General features: G+C 42.4%; 3 protein-coding genes across 5 annotated transcripts in view; 1 reads left to right on the top strand and 2 right to left on the bottom strand.

The window, feature by feature from the left end:
* Nucleotides 1-121: 121 nt before the first annotated feature.
* LOC137892790 (NAD-dependent protein deacylase sirtuin-5, mitochondrial-like) lies at nucleotides 122-3620 on the bottom strand. Its single transcript, XM_068738170.1, has 5 exons — nucleotides 3520-3620; nucleotides 2191-2295; nucleotides 1622-1755; nucleotides 974-1199; nucleotides 122-222 (listed from the first exon to the last, which is right to left on the bottom strand). Exons 2-5 carry the CDS (start codon nucleotides 2288-2290, stop codon nucleotides 182-184), a joined length of 501 nt encoding a protein of 166 aa, XP_068594271.1. The 5' UTR covers nucleotides 2291-2295; nucleotides 3520-3620; the 3' UTR covers nucleotides 122-181.
* A 735-nt stretch (nucleotides 3621-4355) lies between these two features.
* The window catches only part of LOC137892789 (phosphatase and actin regulator 1-like), a 47545-nt gene continuing 29553 nt past the window's right edge, over nucleotides 4356-22347 (top strand). The window contains exon 1 of the mRNA XM_068738169.1: nucleotides 4356-4546. Within this exon, the coding sequence (XP_068594270.1) occupies nucleotides 4435-4546 (112 nt within the window). The 5' untranslated portion in view covers nucleotides 4356-4434. The remainder of the gene's footprint in view (nucleotides 4547-22347) is intronic.
* LOC137866130 (zinc finger protein 431-like) lies at nucleotides 12020-18047 on the bottom strand. 3 transcript variants are annotated; one of them, XM_068701821.1, is made up of 8 exons: nucleotides 17897-18047; nucleotides 17671-17797; nucleotides 17270-17469; nucleotides 16329-16430; nucleotides 15884-15979; nucleotides 14848-14958; nucleotides 14442-14565; nucleotides 12020-14356 (listed from the first exon to the last, which is right to left on the bottom strand). In XM_068701821.1, exons 2-8 carry the CDS (start codon nucleotides 17693-17695, stop codon nucleotides 12483-12485), a joined length of 2532 nt encoding a protein of 843 aa, XP_068557922.1. In that variant the 5' UTR covers nucleotides 17696-17797; nucleotides 17897-18047; the 3' UTR covers nucleotides 12020-12482. The 3 variants fall into 3 exon arrangements, with proteins under 3 accessions (XP_068557922.1, XP_068557919.1, XP_068557920.1); XM_068701818.1 differs by having other exon boundaries at nucleotides 17270-17797; XM_068701819.1 differs by lacking the exon at nucleotides 17897-18047 and having other exon boundaries at nucleotides 17270-17869.

The raw sequence follows: 22347 nt of genomic DNA, 5'->3' as shown, positions 1-22347 counted from the left end.
ACATTAGGAGAACAAACACAGCGGGTTTAATTACTTTTTAACCTTACACTTTGGGGGTTTAACTGAAGCGATCAGGCTACGCATCCTGCATGTTGATCAGCGTGCGTGTACTCCGTGCGTGTACTCCCTTTTACCCTTTGTCCCTTCAGGGCGGCACATATGGGGCTTCGCCTGTTGACGGTCACAGTTCACAGCTCACGCAGCGCGTCTCCAGCAGACTGCCTGCAGTTAGTTACATGCGGAAAAAAAAAAAAAACACAGCTGTTTTTCATCGAGGCCCGCTGGAGTCACACAAAAACATCTCCCCCTCCACACAATTTATTGACAATGATAGTTTTATTTTCCCTCACTCTCACACAACTCGATTGAAGCCAGATTTTATCAAAGAAAACTGTCAAACGCTTTGGTGTCGGTTTTTACTGGAATCCACCCTTAAAACTGGGGGAAAACAAAAAATCCAGACAAAAACTGTCTTCTTCAAATCAGAATGAGAGAATCAACATTTCAAATGACTTTGGTTGGTGTAGCGACATTGAATTAGTGATGAACTCTGTGGGCTCATTGTTTCATTTTTGTTTGTGTGAAAGACCAACAACTATGAATCACTAAATGTTTATATAACCCAGTAAAACCATGGGAAACACTGTCATAGTTTCCAGTAATCACTGACTCAGCAGCAGCTTCAGGATTTCAGTTATGATTTACTTTACTAATCCCCATAAGGCAATGAATCCTCTTCATTTCACCCTCCATGAGCATTTATGTCTCTAGATTGAACACATTGAAATAAAAAACAAACACATCAGTTCTGTTTTAGGCTAGATTTCTTTCCTATAAAATGAGCATTCAGGGCAATAAAACCTTTCTCAATCAAATGACTCCAAGATGACTACGATCATGTTCGTCATGTCCTGTGAAATGTCAGTGTGAGTGCACAACAGTCTGTAGTTCCTGGACCACCTCCGCCCCTCACCGTGAATCTTGAGCACGTGTTTGGACCCGGCCTGCCGGTGGAGGTCGTCTGTGCACTGGGTGATGACGACCACGGAGCGGCCCTGCTTCCTCAGCCGGGCCTCGCACTCTGCTATGGCCAGATGGGCGGCACTAGGCTTCTTGTTCAAGGCCAGCTCCCTCCTGTAATGGTAGAACTCCCAGACCCGAGACGGGGTTCGAGAGAAGGCCTCTGGGGTGGCCAGGTCCTGAGGATGCATCGACACACAGGCGTGTTTTTAGGTCAAAACACAAAATATTCAGAGGCAAGAAAGGCAGCATAGATTAAGTTTAAACATCTCAATTAGGGAGGGAGATTAGCATTTTTTTTTTTGTATGAAAGACTATTTTGGATTCCCTCCTGGAGGTAAATCTTGCTGCAGCCCACGACATGAAACCAGATTATGCAACAAACGTTGTTACTCTCTTTGCTGGCTGTTGCTGCTGAGATAAATCCACTGAGCTGTGAAGATGTATTATGTAAACATTAAATACACCCACTCCACAGCAACTATGAACCACAGCTGGATGTTAGACCAAACACAAAACCTTGACCTAAATAAAAAGACTAAAAATATACACCCACGCACAACTGTGTGTGTGTGGTGTGTTTTGCTTTTTAAGAAATTACCTGAGATTGCCACTGTCTCCACTTCTCGTTCTCTCCCCTGAAGGTTGGCACTCCGCTCTCTGCGCTCACGCCGGCCCCTGTGATGATTGCTATGTGCTTGGCTTTGGAAAAGACCTTGCGGAATTCAGACATGTCTGGGAAATTACAAAGAATGGCAACATGTGATGAAGTGCTTTCTAGGCGTCTGGATATTTTTTTTAAACCGTACCGACCAAACTATAGAAGACAAGTCACAAAGCAGCCATCAGTCACTGAGTGATCAAGATGTTTGTTAAACTGATCGTTTTCAACCAGGGATGCACCGATCACACTTTTTCAGTCCCGATGTCGATACCTGGGTTTTGGGTATCGGCCAATATATAAAAAAGTACTGAATTGTTGCGAGTTCAATCGTAACTTATCATTATCTAAACAGTCCTTTCATTTCCACATTTTGCTGAATGATTTTCTTACGCACAGTGCCAGACAGGAAGGATGCCCTGACCAGCTGATATCTATTGTTTAATGAAGGAGCGATATTGACCTGACACAGCAGCAGGCCAGCATTACACACACAGCTTTCCTGTTACCTGAGTTGAGTCTCGTTGTGTCCATCAAAGGGCCTTTCATCACATGAGTGGAGCACATGCGAAGGCCCAGAGCAAAGGCAGCTCGATTTTGGAGAAGCATCGTCGCTATCCGTACAGACGACCAGAGGAACACATGAAGAGAGAACACAAAAACGGAAACTAATTATTGCATTGTTCTTACCAACTAGTTGTGTTAATTTACAGTGTGTGGTGACGATTTTCTCTATCTAACAGGGATCCCAAAGTTACCAAATTATGTCACGCTATATTTAGTGTGCATGTATACAAAATGATGCAAAAGCAATCTGGAATGTCTGCAACTGGTGTAATACTGCAGCCATGACACATGTCATCTTGTTTAGTTTATTTCACTATGAATGAAGTGCAGGAAAAAAAGCACAAGTTTTGACACTTATGACTATTAAGTAGGGAATTCAATAGAAGTGAGCCTGTGCATGTGCAAGCTGTTCCACTTTGTGTAACACTGCTTGAATATGTGAAAAATAAATACCAGTCATGGCTGCAGGAATGCATATCATGTGGCTGTGCAAACAAAGCAGTGACACTCTCGTCTTGTAGCATGAATTTGCAACAACCCGAGGACGAGTTGACACTGATAAGACCAAGAATGTGTGTGTGCACCTTTTAAAAGACGCACGAGGAGTCACCACGATATTAGCTAAGGAAACTAAAAATGTCGCCGAATGGTTAAAGTACTCCCGTCTCCCTCTAAATGTTGGAAAAACTTTTCCACTCTTGATTTAAAAAAGAGCCTATTAACACGCTAACATGCTAACTTGTAGGAAAGTAACATGTGAAAACGACTAGGTTGGAGCTAAAAGTAAGAGGTACGTTTGTACAAACTACCAATAATAACAAACAACTGGGCGCGCCTTAAACAAGCTGGAGCCCGAAGCCAAATGTGTCCCAACAGGTTTAACGGGCTGCACAGGCTAGTGTATAAAAGACTACAAAGAGCTGTAGTATTTCTGCACACGTCCATTAGTTAAAGCCAAGTTGCACTCATTGTTATGGCTGTTTGTTGACCTTTAAACAGACTTTAAAACACTTTTCTTCCAAGTCAACCATAGCACGAAGTTAACTTTAGCTTACATGTTGCGTAGTAACTAACGTTACAGCAACATAACGTCGTTTGTAGCGTCGTGAACCAACGTTAGTGAGTGATTAAATCTCGTTGCGCTCTCTGTCACATAAACAGGAACTAAGTTGCACATCCAAACAGTTGTGTTTACGGATAATGTCGGCTGGAAAACAGGACCGGTGAATTACATGTAAATGACCTTTCCTTAGTAACTTCATCGTACTCACCTCGCTTGAAGATATCCACACTTTACGGAGCAGAAAGTCACGCCGAGTTTTGCTTGTTTAGGTTTACCTCTGTCACTGCAATTTATCATGAGAGGCCGTAAACGCGCCACACTGTCGTAAACCGCGCTCTGACAAATGCTCATGAACTGAAGTAAAAAAAAAAGTGTAGTTTAGGAGAGCCATCTAGTGGTAGACTGCCGGAAGTGTGATTCATTCAGGATGATTCATTCATTCCCCAGATTATGGTCAGAGCAGCACTTCATGCTCCACCATCGAAGTCTTGCTGTGTTTTTACCTTGTTTCTATCCGTGTTTTCATGTTGCCTTGCTGCAAAAAAAGTGTTTCTTTTGCGGGACAATAAAGATCTGATGATTGAACTAATCACACATCACATGAACCTGCGGTTTCACCATTTTGACATGTTATATATAACATGTGTCGACATGTACATGTAAACATATATATATATATATATATATATATATATATATATATATATATATATATATATATATATATATATATGTTTACATGTACATGTCGACACATAAAAGCCATTCGTTGTCTTTTTGTATTTACTTTTATTATTGTATTACTGTAGCCTACTTAATTATGGTCAAGCCAATTATTAACTGAAAAACTGAGATCGAGTTTGCCTTCTTTCCCCCATAAATTGCCATCATTATATATATATATATATATATATATATATATATATATATATATATATATATATTTTCCACACACTGCGCCCATGCCACCAACGCCTCTCTCTCTCTCTCTCTCTCTCTCTCTCTCCCTCCCTCTGTGAACTCCCTCCTCCCCATCGATAGCCACCTCTCAGTGTGAGTGGCCGAGGTTCTGCGTCTGCCCAAGTCGGCCGGCAGTCATCCCTCGGACACTGGTCCAAAATTGATGGCGACCACTCCGGACAGCAGCACAGACCGCAGACCGATAAGGAGACTCCGCTCCAAGAGCGATACCCCCTATCTCGTTGAAGCCCGGCTCTCCTTCAACCTGCGGACAGGTAGGCGCACATCCATCCATCCTGCATGTCACCCTCAAGAAAGAATCGATGTTCGATGTTTTCCCAGATGTCTTTATGTGGGTGGACTGAGATTGGAGGGGATTATCGCCTTATTCCTGTTTACGCGAATAAAAAAATACAACAATGTCCCTAAATGTATATCGTTCTTGTGGACTGGTGTTATAGTTTACCGTGAGATGTATCCCTCCATGATTTATTAATGGATAGTTTTAAATATTCTCGTTAGGCACGGTGGGAAATGTGACTGAATTGTTATGCAACTTTGTAGACTATCGCTGGTGGTTACTGACGTGTTTGGCGCAAAAAAAAACATCGAGGGGGTCCAGATATTAAGTAGCAATTATTTTTTTTATAGCTCTGAATACCACTCGTGTGAATTTTGATTTCGTCAGCGCCTGATTAATTCTACCAGTGTAATTCAACGCAGTTATGTAATATGAAGGAGCTTCAACGTGACCTGTAGTGGCCAAAAGCTCTGACTGTGGTAGTGCTGCACAACAATCTGATGGGATATCCGGTTTGTTCAACGTTTTTTTGTGTGCGTGTGTATGTGTGTGTGTGTGTGTGTGTGTGTGTGTGTGTGTGTACATTTTAATCACCGCATCCTAAACTGAAATAGATCACGCGATGATGCTCGTGGCGAACAGCCTTCTGGCTCCATCGCCCTTTTTACTAAGCGTGTTGCATCCCCTGTTACCATGGTGACTTGGCATTTTTTTTGAGTCAACAGGATTCAGATCTTATGCACTACAGTGTTATTGAGATCCATGCTGCATCCAGCTGTCTCTTCTACAGATCTCATGCTAGTCATTTAATAATCTCTATAAGATATATGATGCAGCTGTCACAATAAAAAAAACATGCCTTTTCTCCCCTATTAGTCCCATTAATCACAATTCGTCAAATCAAATTCAGGTAATCAACTTAATCATTTCAGCACTAATGCGTGATACTGCGTAGGGTCATTGAGCACAATTTGTGTTATTTCAAGTCAGGACAGTAGCGGTCTCTGGAGTTTGAGGCGATTGTGATTTCGGGGTCATCCGTTTTGTCATAAAGTGGCTGCACCTTTCCCCAGAGCAGCTGCAACAACGTAGCTGCTGTATTGACAGCTCCCAGGTGTGCCAAGGTGCTGCTGGAAAAAAAGAGCAATGGTGCTCAGTTGTGTTTTCCTAGATGGATGAATGGAAAAACACACAAAAAACAACACAGCCTGTTTATCTCAGATAAGCCTCTGTAGTTCTTGGCTGCTCATTTGCCAATGCGTGTTTGTCCTGTGAAGACAAGCCTGTTATCAATGGAAGGACACTGTCGTCCGTCTCTGCGCTCGTTATTCTTTATCTTTTTTTTTGTTATTTCCCTACTCTACACCAAGCTCACACAAAGCATGAGTACGGCACGGGGGCGATTTGTTCAACAGCACTCTTGACTCACTTCCACCTGAAGAAGCGGAGCAGGATTTAGCTTGCTCATTGCCAAGGAAACCAAAAGCCTTGTGGTTGTGTGGGTACCAGGTGCTTAATAGTGATAAATGTTCGGGGCCTGCCAAGGATGGGAAACAAGAACCAAGGCAATTATCTCTTTGCAGTTCTGGACAAGGCGGCGACTTTGGTTTCTCTATATGCTTTTTTTCTCAGGGGTCATTGTGATTTTCTATGCATAAATGTTTTCATCAATGAACCTCTATTTCACAGAGAGAGTGACACAGATTCAGCTTCAATGAGACAGAGTTGTGTGATTGTGTGGAAGCTTCACAGCCAACTCACTGTTTAAACAGCTGATGCTTTGCTCTATTCCCCCGATGCCGAAACCAAGCTTAGTTAGCCCATACATGGATCAGTGGCGTCTGTGGGGATTCTGTCTCTCCTGCGTGCTTGACTTCTGCAGGATCAAAAGGCCGAAGCACACAAAAAACGACACGTACTAATGGGCTTCTAATGGATTCAGAGAGCGCGTGTGAAACATTGCTTTATGGCACTGACCTGTTTAGCGTCTGCACTAATCTAATTTGCCCCACAGTTAAATGGCCCCGCACGCTGTCACAAAGACGTAACAATAATATGGCATCGGTTACTGCGCGGCTATCAGCGATCGTGTCACCTGTCATTAAACATTATAGGGTGCAGGTGCAGATGGATGGGTGACCTACTTTTATAGGGTTGATTTCAATCATTACTGCCTGTTGTGAAGCGCACACACACTGTTGTCTAGACTAACAGCTGAGAGATCATAACTGCAATCGTTGTTGTTTACACAAGGATCTTGTCTATGGATTTTTTTTTAGCCAAAAGGCAGAACATGTGTATTTGTGTGTCAACGTGCATGATTGTGAGCACCGAGCATGCGCTCACAATGGTCCCTTGTTGGTGTGATGTGCATGTGTTGCCTGCTGACACAGCATCCGTCTCACTAGAATAGGGTTGTCTGCTTGTTTTTATTTGCCCATCGTTCAGCAGCTTAACTACCGCCCCGTCTGCTTTCTGTCTGCACACTCCCAATACACACACACACACACACACACACACACAACAAAACTCTCCCAATTACAGAAGCTTTTGATTTGCCACTAGCATCCTCCTTCCTTGCTCACACAATCAACCTTAAATTCTCCATCCCTTCGGTCTCTGTATTTCACTCCTTTTGGTCCTACTGAATGTCTATACTGTCAGATACGTTCAGTGTTTATTATGAGAATATAACAGACTGACTGTCTGGTGCAATTACAGTTGTGTTTTACAGTGCAGTTGTGTGCTCATTCATGCTTTTTAATATTGTGATTGAAACAGGAAGAGCCACATGGCAGACTGTTTTTCTTTTTTTGAATTGTGCTAAAATCAGTAAATGAAGGGGCACAGCTCATAAATACTATGTTTAAAGGTATAATATGTGGTCACATTATTGTTTGCAAACACAGCATTCGAAATTTGCCCCTCATCTCCTGAGCGAGCGAGAGAGTGACAGAAAAGAGGGACCGGAGGTTAGTGAGAACCAAGCCGTGAATTGGAAGTTTAAAGTTTGACAAAGTGGCAGTGTTTGATCTGAGAATGAGAACACGTCTAAACATTGTTTTTTAAAAAATTGATATTCATTTTGTTGTTTTTTTTCTGCAACGTCGACACACGGGTCAGCTTGTCCTTACATGCTTAGGCTCATTCTCAGGTCTGGTCTGGCATATGGATCTTTAATCCCAGCACACCTTCTGTACAGATGTTAATTGCGCTGAACAGCTGGATGCTGTGTGAAGTGTAGAGGTGTGGAGATGCCGACGGCTGGAGCTCCCACCGTTATACCTGGCCTGAATGCAAATAGACAAAGCTGAAGCCCCGACCTGGCTGCATTGCAGTTGTTGCAGGATAGATAATATGCAGTCCTTATCCCTACCTGTATACGACATGCATACTGTAATCAAATTCAAATATGGCTGCAAATTTAGATGCAAGTACACGTGTAAATATGCACAGGGATGCATGCTTGAAGACACAGTATTTGGAAATGTACAAGTATTCTCTCTCTCTCTCTCTCTCTCTCATAGTCAGTGCACAAACCTGGCTCTGTGTTGCAGCCACATTAAGCTAAATAAAAAAAGCTAAACTCTAACTCATTCACCACCCACCACTCCCTGCCTCCCTCTCTAACTCTCTCTCTCTCTCTCTCTCGCTGCCCCTCTCTCTCTCTCTCTCTCTTTCTCTCTCTCTCTCTGCTGCTGCTGCTTCTCCGTGTTGCAGTCCCCGCCATCCAAAACGGTACAATCAATACATACCAGATTCATAGTGGGAGGGACGGGACACATTTCTGCTGCAGAGCCCTGTGTGCCTGCAGGGTTTTACCAGAGGATTTACAGTATGTCAGAGACACACTTCACACAGGCACGGGGAGAGATTTAACCACAGCCTCTCGGACAGGACATATTTGATGCTGTCTATCACAACTCTGTTAACCAGTTTGAAAGTATCTGCATATACACACACTCACGGAAGAAAGTCTGATGATCCACTGTTTGTTGGAATTTAAAAGGCAGCTAAAGGTGACTGCAAGGTCAGGAACAAGCAGAATTTGCCATCACCGTTTCGAGCTGTCAGTCCTTTTTTTTTTCTTCAAAGGGATTAACTAGCTGGGCTGGAGCTGCTACATTTCTAATGTTTGTCAGCTGTTTGTAGCACTTGAGGTTATTAGCACACAAAGTGGTGATAATTAGTGGCAAGAGGTTTGTATCAGTTCTCTATTTCTGTCGCTTCCAATCTCTTTTTTATACCCCCCCCACACACACACACACACACACACACACACACACACACACACACACACACACACACACACACACCATAATATATGATAGACTAACGGCCCTGCATCGGGGAAAAAAACAGCAACAACCGAGCATCCATCTTCCCTACTTGGTTGCACATAGGCCTTCTTGTGAAGCGTCCCAGGTCTGAATAAAACATGAGTAGGAAAATCAGAGCAAAAATAGCAGCGCTACATCCAGGGCCCGTACTGGATGCTCCTGCAACATAAAAGTTCAATCCGCCATCAGTGTCACCAGTGACCGGAAGACCTTGCCAACCTCTGTAGCGAGATGGTTTGAATAAAAAACGACAGGCAGGTGTTATCTATGAGAGCCTGCAGGAAGCTTCATCCTCTCTGAATCTTTCTCTCTCTCTTTGCCACATGTAGAATTGTGGGAAAGAATACTGGCTTCATGTGCTTTCCAGCTGAGAAATAACGCCTTTTTTTCAAAAGCCTGAAGCAAGTGGCATGACGACATGCTCATGGGTCGTATTTATAGTGAGAGGGGTAAAGATACCGCTGCAATCTGAGAGGCAGCATTGCCAAGGACCAATTACGCTCCGCCTGAATCACTGCTTCTCCCTAATGCTGGTTTGACTGACTTTAAAGCATTGCAGTGGATTCTGTTGGGTACAAGGGGACAAAACTAAATGATGGGTGGGGCCTCATCCCTGATATTATACAATGACAACAAAATGTATATTCTCAGCAAGATAATGTCAGGCAGGTTGGGGGACAAACATCCATTATGTGGATATGATGAATGTCTACAGAATGGCATTTGTTGCTGGCATCACCAATAGCAGCTCCCACAGTGCACCAGCTCTTGGGGACATTTCTGCTGAGTGTGAGACTTTACAGAGTCAGAATCCCTTCAACGCTGCTGCAAAGCTGGGACTCAATTCAATCAAAGCTGCATTGCACCACTCAGCAGTCCTTCAAAAATTGCACCCTGTGATGAAAGTCGAGATACATTTTGGCTCTCGCACTACAAGACCTCGTCAATATTTCTATAATTTCAAAAATAAAATTATAATCCGAATGCTACTTCCATTTTGGAAAAGCATTGGCATTTGGTATTGTTAGAATATAATTAAGATTTCTGTATTAGTTACCATGTTGTCGTACCATCAATTCTGCCATCATTCTATATAGAGTGAATATTCATTTTTTTATGTTCAAGTATAAACCTTATTTTGGTATGAACCTCTTCATATGAAAGAGATGTAGACACTGTAGACACCTGACACTTTTTCTTTCTTCTCATGAAGGTCATAGGTTGGTTGGGGTCAAGAGGTAATTGGGGCCACATCTGGAGCCACTGCATCCATACCAGAAGATTTCAAATGACTCATATACTGTGTGGATCACTGTAAAATGATCTACTGAGAATTGTTCTGTATTTATGACATGGCTCATCATAAATGCTCTATAATGCGGAGCTACCTGTGCCTGCGACCATGATATAGTCTGAACTTCAGAAGGAAGAGGGGGCCTAAATCTCTAGTGGATAGTCCACATCACACTGTGGTGTTCATCCAGATGGAGGTTTCAGTCAGAGAAAAATCTCTCTGCAGACATGAGACAGCCAGAACGTCCCAGAGGAGTGGCACGGTCTGCCTACCAGAGAGCGATGCAGAGCCCACTGAAGATCGCTCTCATTTTGTGGGATTTCTTCTGTTTTTCCGATTTCCACTCACTTGCGTTCCAGCAGCGTGACTTTTGCGAGTACGTAAGCAAACCGTATTACCACAGAACGTGCTTTAGTGAAGCACATCCTGTCCCTCTCAAAAGACTTGAAATAGAAAAGCATACAGCGTTCCCTTCTCCCTTATCGCATCTTATTTCATTAAACATGACTAACACAAACGTCATTGCATCCCTACTGCCCCCCCCCCTTCCAAATAAAGCTGCTGTCTGTCACCCTCTGCCACCTCGCCTGCGACACTGTTTCTTAATTAGCAGGCAGAGGGGAAAATCCTAAACGGAGGGCTCTTCTGTGCTCTCCAGAGACAAACGAAAGGTCTGACGTTTGAGACAACAGACCTAATGAAAGATTGAGTTGCATCTTTAACCCATCAAACTAAAAGAAGATTACAGTCATACGTAACAACTTCCAAAACCCAAAAATGTTCCGTAGTCCAAAAGTAATTTTGTCAGCTGGACGCGCTCTCATAGAAAATGTGTTGTACCTCATGTGGCCTGTGAAAAGAGCATTTTACGGATCAACTTACAGATACTGTACATAAACTACAGGCCTGTCCCTGGAGCACCACTGCTCTCTGGTGGACCAATGCTTTTTCTGCAACAGCAGGGTGATTCACTACGTGTGCATACGTTAGTGCTGAAACGATTTATCGGGTAATCCATTAGTCGTCCATGGTTTGATGATATTATCCAACAGATTACTGTTGGGTAATGATCCACACAGTGTACGAGTCATTTTAAATCTTCTGGTACGGATGCAGCAGTGGCTCCCGATGTAGCTCCATTCACTTCTCAACCCCAACCAACCAGAATCCAGACCAAAAACATTCCCTTAGAAAGATCTCTATGACCTTCATGAGGAAAGAAATAATGCTTTTGCTCATAACTGTATCTGTAATCTACCAGTAGTAGATACACCAGTAGATTACAACTGATTACATGTGAATGCACCAGTGCTACTATGCAATAAAATGTACGAAAATAAAAATAGAAATGTAATAACACTCTTAATGGGGCCCATTTTGCACATGAAGTGCTTGGATACTTTAGCAAAGTGCAGTTTGCCGACAATACTTCTGCACAAGTCTGAATGCAGATATTTTACTTGTAATGGAACATTTTTGCATTGTGGTTTACTTAAGTAAAGGATCTGTTGGTTCGATTTATCTTATCATTGCTTCGGGCATCCGCAAAGTTTCTATGTAGTCTGAAATTTCAATGGAAGAGCAGTTAATGTAAAACCCTTTAAGGGGAGTCACTACAGGAGAATATAGTAGTGAGAATATAGGATATAAAAAACAACAATAGATACCACCATGAAACTCCCCCAGTTAATTACTTACATTGAGACAATAATTTGATGCATTACAAGTTTTCTGAAAATATGTTTAAATACGCATGTCATTATATTATCAAATGCATGCTAATTTGCATACATTTTCAGGACAGAAATCTGAACATTAGATAAAGTCAGGTTCAAATTCATTTTGTTGACGTATTAAGGTCAAAGGTTTTTACAGAGGGATTTCTCTTTGCATCACTCCATATATCAGAATCAGAATAGCCATAACATTTTTTATTTTTGCCATGTTTGTTTTAGGGTAAAATGTAGAAATCAGGCTATGAATGAAGTAAAAACATTCACAATATAGAAAGGAATGAAACTTGGTGTATTTAAGTGCTACTGAAGTGGAGATTTCTGGCTCAGAGTCTGACAAAAAAAAATTTCAACTCCCCCAGTTGACAGTTGCCCATCATTTTCTGTTGACAAATCGTGTCAGCGTCATTTTTTATTCTCAGTGAATGAAAACAGTTCACAGGAAAAAAAAAGTCATCATACATATACAGCATTGAGACACAGCTGATGACAGAAGTTGTGGTACATGTGTGTGATGTATGCACTGGTAGAGTGTTTTATGGCTTATGAATCTGTTTTTTTTAGTGCAGCAATAGTCCACGAACACACACGCACCTTTCCTCTGTGCCGCCTCAGTTGGGACTTTCTCATGAACGCTTTGCCGCACCTCGGACACGTGAACGGCCGCTCCCCCGTGTGAACCATCGCGTGTTTCCTCAGCTCGTTGTTCAACCTGTACGCTTTGCCGCACATCTCGCACGCGAACGGCCGCACCCCGATGTGCTTGGCCCTGCGGTGGGCCATCAGGTGGGACCTCCTCTTGTAGCGTGTGCCACAGTCCTCGCACTCGTACGGCCTCTCCTCTGTGTGCTGGACCATGTGGACCTTGAGCTGGGCCGCGCTCGGCCAGCCCTTCCCGCACGTGTCGCAGAGGTACGGCTCCTGCCCCGTGTGTTTGTACATGTGCCACTTGAGGTATATCTTTTGGTAGAACTTCTTCCCGCAGACGGGGCACGGGTAGCCACCCGTGTGCCTCACCGTGTGCGCTCTCAGGCAATTTTTGGTGCTGAACTGTTTCCCGCAGTAGGAGCACACGCACAGTTCTGGAAAGTTCTTCTCGCACAGGGCGCACTTGATGCCGCGAGGGTTGGATCTTTGGGAGCCGTCCGGAGAGGTGGGAGCTTTTGCCGTGCTGCTTTCCTGCATTTCGGAACTCGCCTCAGCATTGGCGTCGGGTCGGAACCTGCAAGCTGCGATGACGAAGTGGTTTGCGCTTGTCTGCTTTTTCCTCCGAGGAGCCCTTTTGGAACATCTGCTCTGGTGCTTCTCAAAGTTCTTGTAGTATGTAAAACTCTGGCCACACTCCTGACATGTCATGGGGGACTTAGCCTGCGATTTGGAAGATGCAACCGGGACTGTTGGGATGTCCTCCTGATTCTTTTTCCCCGCATTGCTCAACGAACTGTCCCGAGAACGCTGGTTTGAAACTCTGCATTTTCCTTCCTGATGTGTCTCGCAGTCTTCGTAGCTGTCACAGTCTCTCCCACAGTGAGAACAGAGGTAATGATTCTGTTCGGTGTGGCATATCGTGTGCCTCGTCAAGTCTGCACAACAAGTAAATACTTTCCCGCACGTGGAGCACTGTTTGACACGACTGCTTCTTTTACATGTTTGCTCTTGTGGCAAGTCAGAAGCTATTGATTCCTGAGGAACAACATTTTCAGCCTCAATAGGGAAAGACTCTTGGATCTTAACAGTGGGGTCCGTTCGTCTTCTACTACTGACCACACAGGTCCTCTGGTGTTTGTCAAAATTCTTTGGGTAAGTGTAAACCTTGCCGCAAACATGACAAACGAGACTTGAGTCATCGAGAGGCTGCTCATAGTTTGGGAGACTATTCTCATGCGTCGTGGCACTTGATGAAAGCTCATTCTCACTTCTAGAAGTGTTATTCTGGACACGAGCCTTTGGTTTAGGATGCAAATTGATCTTCTCAAAAAAGCTACTTTGGCTTGCAGAATCTGGCTGACTCGTCGTGTTTGCAGAGCAACCGCTCCAGGTAATCTTGTGCTTCTTTAGTCTGCTAGGGGAACCAAAAACCTGGCCACAAACAAGATGCTTGGAGGCTTTCGAGGACGTCCTACCGTCAGTTTTCAAACGTCGAGACTTCTTTTTGTCCACGTCGTCTTCATTGTCAGACTCCATGTCATCAAAATGTGGGAGTATTACTTCAACAGAGGCTCCTCGGTCTTCAGTCAGATCGTCAACATGCTGCCCCCCATTTCTTTCCACAATCCTCATCGGTTCAGAATTTACCTCCTCAAAGTTTTCTTCTTTCTCCTTGTTTGACTCACCGCCGGGTGCGTCCCCCTCGTCCCTGTTTGGTAGGTGATAGGACAGGCTGGAGAGGATGCATTCATCATCGCAGGAGGACAAGGCTGGGAAAAAGAAAGACAAACACAACACAAATTATTTTCAGGAACTAAAAGAAGAAACATTAACAACATTGTGCGATAATACTACCTTGTGGGAGTTGGTGGCCATGATCTTTGTGATGCTGAATAAGTGTATTCAGGGGCTCAGGTTGACTTATGAAGTCTGCGCACTCTTTCAAGATGGAAGGGGAGAGACTGAGCCAAAGGGAAGTCTTGACATGGAGCAGAAAAGCTCAAATCAATTTAATGTTATTCTTATTCTCCATCCTTGCATTTTGGTTAATATATTTTGTTAATTTCCTTGTTATTGTAACAACGTCCCTCAAATTGCCTCTAATGCTCTGTAGAGAACAAGTAGGAAGGAACAACAATATTAACATTTAATTGGTTCTAACAAATATTAAAGCAATATCTATTTGCATACCTGAAACTGTTAGAAATGTTAGTTGTTTTTGCTTTACTCGTCCCTGGGTTGCTGTTTGTCTGGTACCTACTTGTGCAAGGTCTGGAACAGGGAGCAGCTTCTGCAGATTGAAGAGGAACTTTCTCATCAGAGCCTGTAGGGCTGAGTCATATTGAGGGCCGAACACTGTTGGAAAGACTTTCTAAAGAATGAAGAGAAAAGGGTTTGTTGCATTTCACAAAATACTGGAAGGCCCCTTTGATACCACTAGAGATCAAGATCATCAAGACTAGGGCTGCAACAACAAATCGATAAAATCAATTAAAATCGATTATTAAAAGCTTGGCAACGAATTTCATTATCGATTCGTTGTGTCGCGCGATGATTACGCCACTCAATAAGTCGCGAAGATGTTTGAGTATAAAAAAAAAGTTGAGTTGAGCGCGGAGCAGAGCGGAGGTAGAGGAAAGACCATCGGAGAGACCCGTAACGTTGTTCTGAAACACACGGCGGAGGCAGAGAAATCAGTCCGACCTAAGTCATCCAGGGTGTGGGAGCATTTCACACTAAATACATCGAAAAAGTGTGTTAATTGAAAGATATGCAAAAGCGACATGGCACGACACGGGAGCACCACGGTGATGATTCAGCACCTAAAACGTAAACATGTTGGAGTCCTTGATGAGGAGGAAGGGAGTTCAACAGCAGGTTAGTCACAACAGAATCCTACTGTTGTTCCGTTTTGAAGTGAGGAACGTAACGTCCCTCCAGTAGCTCTCCTGGTGCTGCTGTTTACTCGTGATCCAGCTTGACAAGCATTACAAGTTAGCGTTAGCTCGATAATAACAGTAGTAAAGCAGGGGTGGTATAGTTTGCAAGACTAAAGACACATTTTTATTCACTCGCCTTTTCCCCGCCGATTCATCGATTAATCGAAAAAATAAATCGACAGATTAATCGATTATTAAAATAATCGTTAGTTGCAGCCCTAATCAAGATATTTCACCAACCTGAATACAATCAAATGGCATATAATGATAGGACGTGAGAAACCAACTTTTTTAATGAGTTTTTTAGCATTTTTCTCATGAGACATACTCTTGATAATTAAGTACAAACCAACTCACCTGATAAAAGATATCCCTCTGGCATCGATCTTCTACTAGAGTGTGAACAAGCTTCAGGAAGTTTGTAACTGAAGCTTTTACCTCAGAGCTGGTGGTCTAAATAAAAAAAAATGCAAATAACAGATAGGGTGCGTTCCAATACCCATAACACTGTACAATTTAGTATGCTCAAAAAAGATCTAGTGTGTCCCAATAACTACTATGTCAAATTCATTATGCCAAAATACCAGGATGTCCTTTAATGCATCCGGTTGCATTTTGCTGTGTGAACTCTGACCCACAAGAGGGTCAAAGTTCAAGATGCAATGTTATGACAAAGTAGTATGTCCCAATTGTATGCATACTGCATGCAACAGCACGTACTTCTTAAGGGCAGCTGCAGTATGTACTAAAAGTAAAAAAAAGAGCATATAAGATTTGGAACGCAGCCAAAGAGAGCCCACACCTCTTTATCCCGGTTCGTAATGTGGGTGTTTATTCTGCTCAGATGAGGCTGGATGGCCCGCAGGCTGGCAAAATCATCGTTGCGGCACAACTCCAGCACCACCTGTTGGCACGTCAAGAGACAAAAACAATTCCTTCACATGTGGAGGTGTGGCCCTGAGCGGCAAGACCCCAATAGTACCGTACACTGTGTAAGGATCGGATGAGCAAAGTACGAGTCTGTGCATGGTGAAGTTGAGTGTTTAGGGTGCTTCAGGATGCAGTTTGATTTGCCATCAACTCTAAAAAGTAGCAATGGTCTGCATTACAAAAAACGTACTATCAGCTAAATGTAAGAAGTAAAAGCAACTATTGGGCTGAGCTTTGTCTGTGTTATAGTATTACATATAGTACTCCATTCATTATAACTGGTCGAGGTGGAGGGCAGTTTAATCAAGAACAATTCACCATATTTCATAAAATCATGGTCTAAAGCATATTTAGACAGTAATTTCACAATTAACAAGACAACTAGGATGTTATTCTCAACGGTGGAGGAAGTAATCAGATATTTTAATTAAAATAGCAATACCAAAGTATCCAAATCATATTCAAGTTTGAGTATTCAGCGTTATAATTATGCAGAACGTCCCATTTCACAATAATCTTTATTCTATTACTGTATTGTAATTGTTGATGCAGCTGGTATATGTGGAGCTGATTTGGATTACTGTACATACTGCTGGGTAGTATAACAATATATCATCATTTATTAGTGGATTTATATTATTTATTGATAATCATATGCAAAGTAACCGTGGATGAGATGTAGTGGAGTATAAAGTACAATATTTCCCTCTGAAATGTAGTGGAGTATAAAGTAGCATTAAATGGAAATACTAAATTTAAGTACAGCCCTTGAGTACATGTATCCTGCTACTTTCATACACTGTTTATTCTCACCTTTGCACGCAGACCCATAGCTAGTTGGACCCTTTCTGTGTCCGTCAGCAGTTCAGGGACCGTTTCCGACACCGTGGTAACGAACTCCTCCAGCAGACCGTAGTACACCACAGCTCCCTGGTGCACGACCTCCCACAGAGCTGCCGACACGAGCTGCAGAGGGGGGACGAGAAGACGGAGGGAGGAAAGGGGGAGGAAGCCTGAGGGAACAAATGTTAAAAACCGTGAGGGAGCAGTGAAGAGGCGGAGAAAATAAACCACACACGCTACACACACTTTTAGTGAGGTACTAAAACGCCGCACTGTTTCCGTTAACATTCGCCCTATGACATCACTTTCTAACATAATGTTTACAGCTAACGTTAACGTTGTGAAGGTTTAGTCGAGTGTCTACCACTCACCGTGGTCCGTTAATATCTGGCTCATTGTGGCTATCACTCCCTCCAGTAAATACACGACACCTTTAGTTCGTTTCCACTGATGGATTTATTCCTCGTCGTACGCCACCGTCCTCAATCCACCGTCGAACTATATAAATTACATTTAAACATACAAAACAATCTGACATTTACACAAACAGTTTAAAACGCAAATATGCACGTTGACAGATTTACATGCGTTACGCACCTCACTGGCTGCACACAACAGAGAGGGAAATGAGTCCACTTGAACGTCCGATCAAAGATGATCACTTTAATTTAAACAGTAACCCTTTAACTTCAATTACTTTACTTCAACACCTTTAGCGACTTCTGCCGCTTCACGTGTCCTGCTTTCACCGTGCCACAGTCAAAACACGTCCCAGTGCAACGACGCACGCAACAATAGTTCCCCCCCCCCCCCCCCCCCCCCCCCCCCTTTTATAGAAAACAAAACGAAAAACCCATACTCATAAAACAAACCGTACAAACAACAACATATAAACAAGCATACTAAACAACAACATAAATAACCTTTATGGCAGTTAAACTCCCACCAAAATCACAATTTTTGGGATTTCACCTCACAAATAACCATAAAATCTATTCTGCTTCAAGCAGTAAAACGGTCTTTTGTACAGGCCTATCAAGATAGACTGACTTAGTGGTGCGTTTTCCCTGGTTATCTATGGTTGAGTCACTCATTAACAGTTTTACCTTTCTGACTCTTCCATCAGTGCTAGGGAACACCTGTGCTACTCTTATGCATTAGCACTTGTGGGCAATTGTACCCGATCAGCAGACTAATTTCACATTCCTTTAGCGGCGCAATGTGTTCTGCAAGATGCTCCAAATGAGGCCATGCCTTAGCGGCCTCTGGAGTTGGAATATGTGTCCGATTAGCAGGTATAAATTCACGAATGTAAGTTGCTGGCACTGTGATTTTCTTAGAGGAAAATAGCCCTCTTATTTGTAGGCTTTTGAGTCTTTTACATGATACAATTGTTCCTTTTGACAACATTGTAGATAGTTTTAGCTTCACTTGTTCTGTGTTCGTATCTAGAACATTTGCCACTTCTTCCAGAATTAACGAAGAGTCACTTTGGGAGTCTAGCAGAGCATAGACGAGAACTTCCTTGCTTGAATCACTTTGCGTTACATACACATAGACAGGTACGATAGGTACTTTCACTGGTGTTTGTTGTGAAGATCTTGGCACCTACAGTTTGATTCTTGGAAGTAACTATGGTTTGGTTTTTGAACTTTGCTTTATTAGGTTCACTTTGTCGTAATGCATGGTAAGATGTTATAGGGTTGCATGCAATACTAGCTTCCATTGATAGGAATGTCACAAAATAATTAAAGCTGGGGAACCTTCTGTTTTCCAGTTGGTATTGTGTGGCCCTTCGGTTCCATCCGGTACTTAACCAATCGGGTAGTTTTGCAGTTAGTTTTTGATTCTCAATACAGTCATTAAGAACCTTTAGACTCTCATTGTGAGCAATAGCGAATTCACAACTACGTAAATAGTCCACAAATTTTCTTAACTCAGCACTCTCCCTAGAGGCTATTTTTGGCCAAGCATGTAATTTGTCTCGGAAGGCTTTGGCAATTACAAAAGGCTCCCCATATCGTTCATTGAGCAGGTCCCATGCTGCGTGATATGAATCTTCAGAATCAATCAGAAAGTGACCTTCTAAGGCCTCTTTAGCTGCTCCTCCCACATACTTCTGAAGGAAGAAGATTTTCTCCGAGGTAGGAATATTTTTCCTCTCAATTAGTGCCTGAAAGGACGACTTCCAATGATTAAACTTGAGTGGATCCCCACTTAATAAGATTATAGGCTCTGGAATGGGCAGCCTATTTGCTGATATAGCCTCAGCCAGTACTTTCACAAGCTCTCCCATGTCGTTTTGAAGTACACTTCTTGGAGCCGCATCTCTTAGTGGTTGTGGGTGCTGATACACAGGGTGCAACTGATTACTTGCTTGCTCAAGCGTAGGCAGCTCAGACTTATGTGGTGTAAGCCTATGGTCTGGATAGAAGTCCTGTTCATCATAAACTTGAAGCCTTGCTCTGGCTGCATTCAGTCTTTTTAGCTCCTCCAAACACTCAAACTCTCTTTTCAAGTCCTCTTCAGACCTTTTTCTTGCAGCATTCTCTTCTTGCTGTTTCCTTAAGAGAGCAGCTTCTTGTCTCTCCTTTTCTATCTTACGTTCCGTCTCTTCCCTTTCTCCTTGAAGACGGCGAGTTAATGCAGCTGCTTCTTGGTCTGCAACTATCAGCTTGTTCTCAACTTCATGTCTTTGCAGCTTCTCTTGGTGGCACTCTTGCTCAGCCATAATCTTTAATACAGCTCTGGTGGCTGCATACTCAGCAGCAGCTTCTTGTCTTTTAACTGAGGATGCATTAGAGCAAATGGAACTAGACTTAGAACACTCGGAGTCTGGAGATGAAACACTGGAAATCGTAGATGTGAATACAGAGCTTGCATCCGGCCAAATCAGTTCCTCCTCGGTTCCTTGAATTTGAGACTGAGCGTTATGTACCACAATATTGGTGACTGATATGCATTTGTCCAGCTTGCGGCGCATTTCATGAGCTGGGCTGTCAATCCTTCGACATTCATCATAAACTTTATTCAGTTCAGATAATTCTCTTTGAATAGTACTGATGTGTTCTTGTAGGATGTTACTGGGAACCTGTTTTGTTACAGATTTTTTAGCCACCTTAGTTAAAGCTTTCCAGCGTTCATAGATACTGTCAAAGCGTGGTAGTAGCTCTTTTGTTTTTTCTTTCATTGACGTCTTTTTTGTCTTGAGCAGATCTTTTGTAGCGTTGTCCAGGTCTTCATCACTGTCAAACAAGCTGCTTTTGATTCCCCTTTGCATCGTCTTCTGAAATTCTTTTCCTTTTTCTGTTAACGTGTGGGCTCTTTCACTTCACTTCGTCGAGGCTCTTCAGGCTGTACCATCTGTTGTACAGCACTAGACTCATCTGCCTGCTCTGGCACTTGTTCTAGAAGTGCACCTACATATTGACTCTCTTTACTGGTTTGTGACATTTTAAATTATTTGAAAGTGACCTATACACAGTCAAGTTGTCCCAAATAAGCAGTGCGGTTCACAACAAACATTTTACAAACCCATTCAAGAGAATATGATATACTAAATTAAGTCACTTTCTCTTAAATTAACCCTTTAAAGTATAGTAGGTGTTACAAAAGCTTGAAAAATATTAAACCACGAACAGAAAACGTCTCTTTAAATGGTAAGTTTCTTAAATGCACAAAACCCTTTTTTAATTTTTTTTTTTTTTTTTTAAATCATTACCTCTTTTCAATGATCAGCCGTAACACCAAATCACGCACATTAATGCCCCTTAATATCTTACAAACCCTGTTATGTTAATTCGGTACACACAGCACCTTCTAGTCCTTTTTTATTTTTTCAATCCTTGTGTCACCTTTCAGAACTCAAACTTAAGTGTCTGACTTATGGACGTTTCCATGAAAAAACGGATGAAATTGTGTGTCCTTTAACGTTAAACAGTCTTATCTGTGATTGCGTCTTGACGAGCTGTCGGGCACGAGCAGGTCCGGGAACGTTCACGCAGGTCTGAGTTCGACTATCACTCCCTCCAGTGGAAACGAACTAAAGGTGTCGTGTATTTACTGGAGGGAGTGATAGTGGCGTTATGGACATTATTATTTTACCTATGAAGATGGCTGTTTGCTAACATCGCAGCCATCTGACCGCAGATTGGCTTTGGGAAGTGCACGCATTACGTAATTACGTACAAACGTGGTATGAAATAGTTTGCTACCAAATTGCCCCACTAGATGGCGACATTGTAACAAGCACGGTCAGCTTGCAGTGCAACAACAATCACTGTGTCTTTCTTTTTGGGCTTTTTGGATTTTTTTGCAGCAATTTATTACATGAGGACCGTGCAAAATAAATGGTCGCTGCATATAATGTAACAATGGTTTATGCTCAGCCTATACTGTCATGCTGGTTATAACATTATGGTTTGTATGGACCTTTGTAGTTTTTGTAAAATATATTTTCTTCTTTTTTTATAAAACTACATGAATTTCATGAAAACTTTTTCCAATTTAGCTCAGTCAATCGTCTCACCTTACTTTCTAAAATAAAAAAAACAAAAATAGTAGGAATGTGCTTTGCATTTTTGTTTATTTCAAGATTTTTAGAAATAATATAAGAGATCCTCTATATGACCAAAATACCACATACACAAACATGTTTGGTACTGGTTGTTAGAAACCACATTGGAAAAGCATTCCCGTTTTTAAGAAAATCAAAATACTTCCAACAGCTCCTGATTCTTTGTGTCATTTTTCGGTCACAATTCCTTATAAGGTAGATTACATGTCACATGAAATACCAAAAGCACTTGATGTGTCGTATTATCACCTTGGCATTCAAAACTTGTCCAACATATTGAGACAGGGCCAGATATGAAGGAGGAGGGGAGGAACAGACAGGCGAGAGTGAATTATAACAGAGATCAAAAGCGAGCACTCATCCGTTCACAGTTTTCATCTTACCACAATATACCTCACGGCCTGTGACAGCACTGTGAATATTTTCTGTTGGCTTCAGCACAATTACATCCACAGTGATTATTAATGTCAAG

The sequence above is a fragment of the Cebidichthys violaceus genome, unplaced genomic scaffold, assembly GCF_023349555.1.
Source record: "Cebidichthys violaceus isolate CVI_PGR_0920_01 unplaced genomic scaffold, fCebVio1.0.p SCAF_8, whole genome shotgun sequence".
NCBI classification, from domain to species: domain Eukaryota; kingdom Metazoa; phylum Chordata; class Actinopteri; order Perciformes; family Stichaeidae; genus Cebidichthys; species Cebidichthys violaceus.
This window is presented reverse-complemented; position numbering and strand designations above follow the sequence as displayed.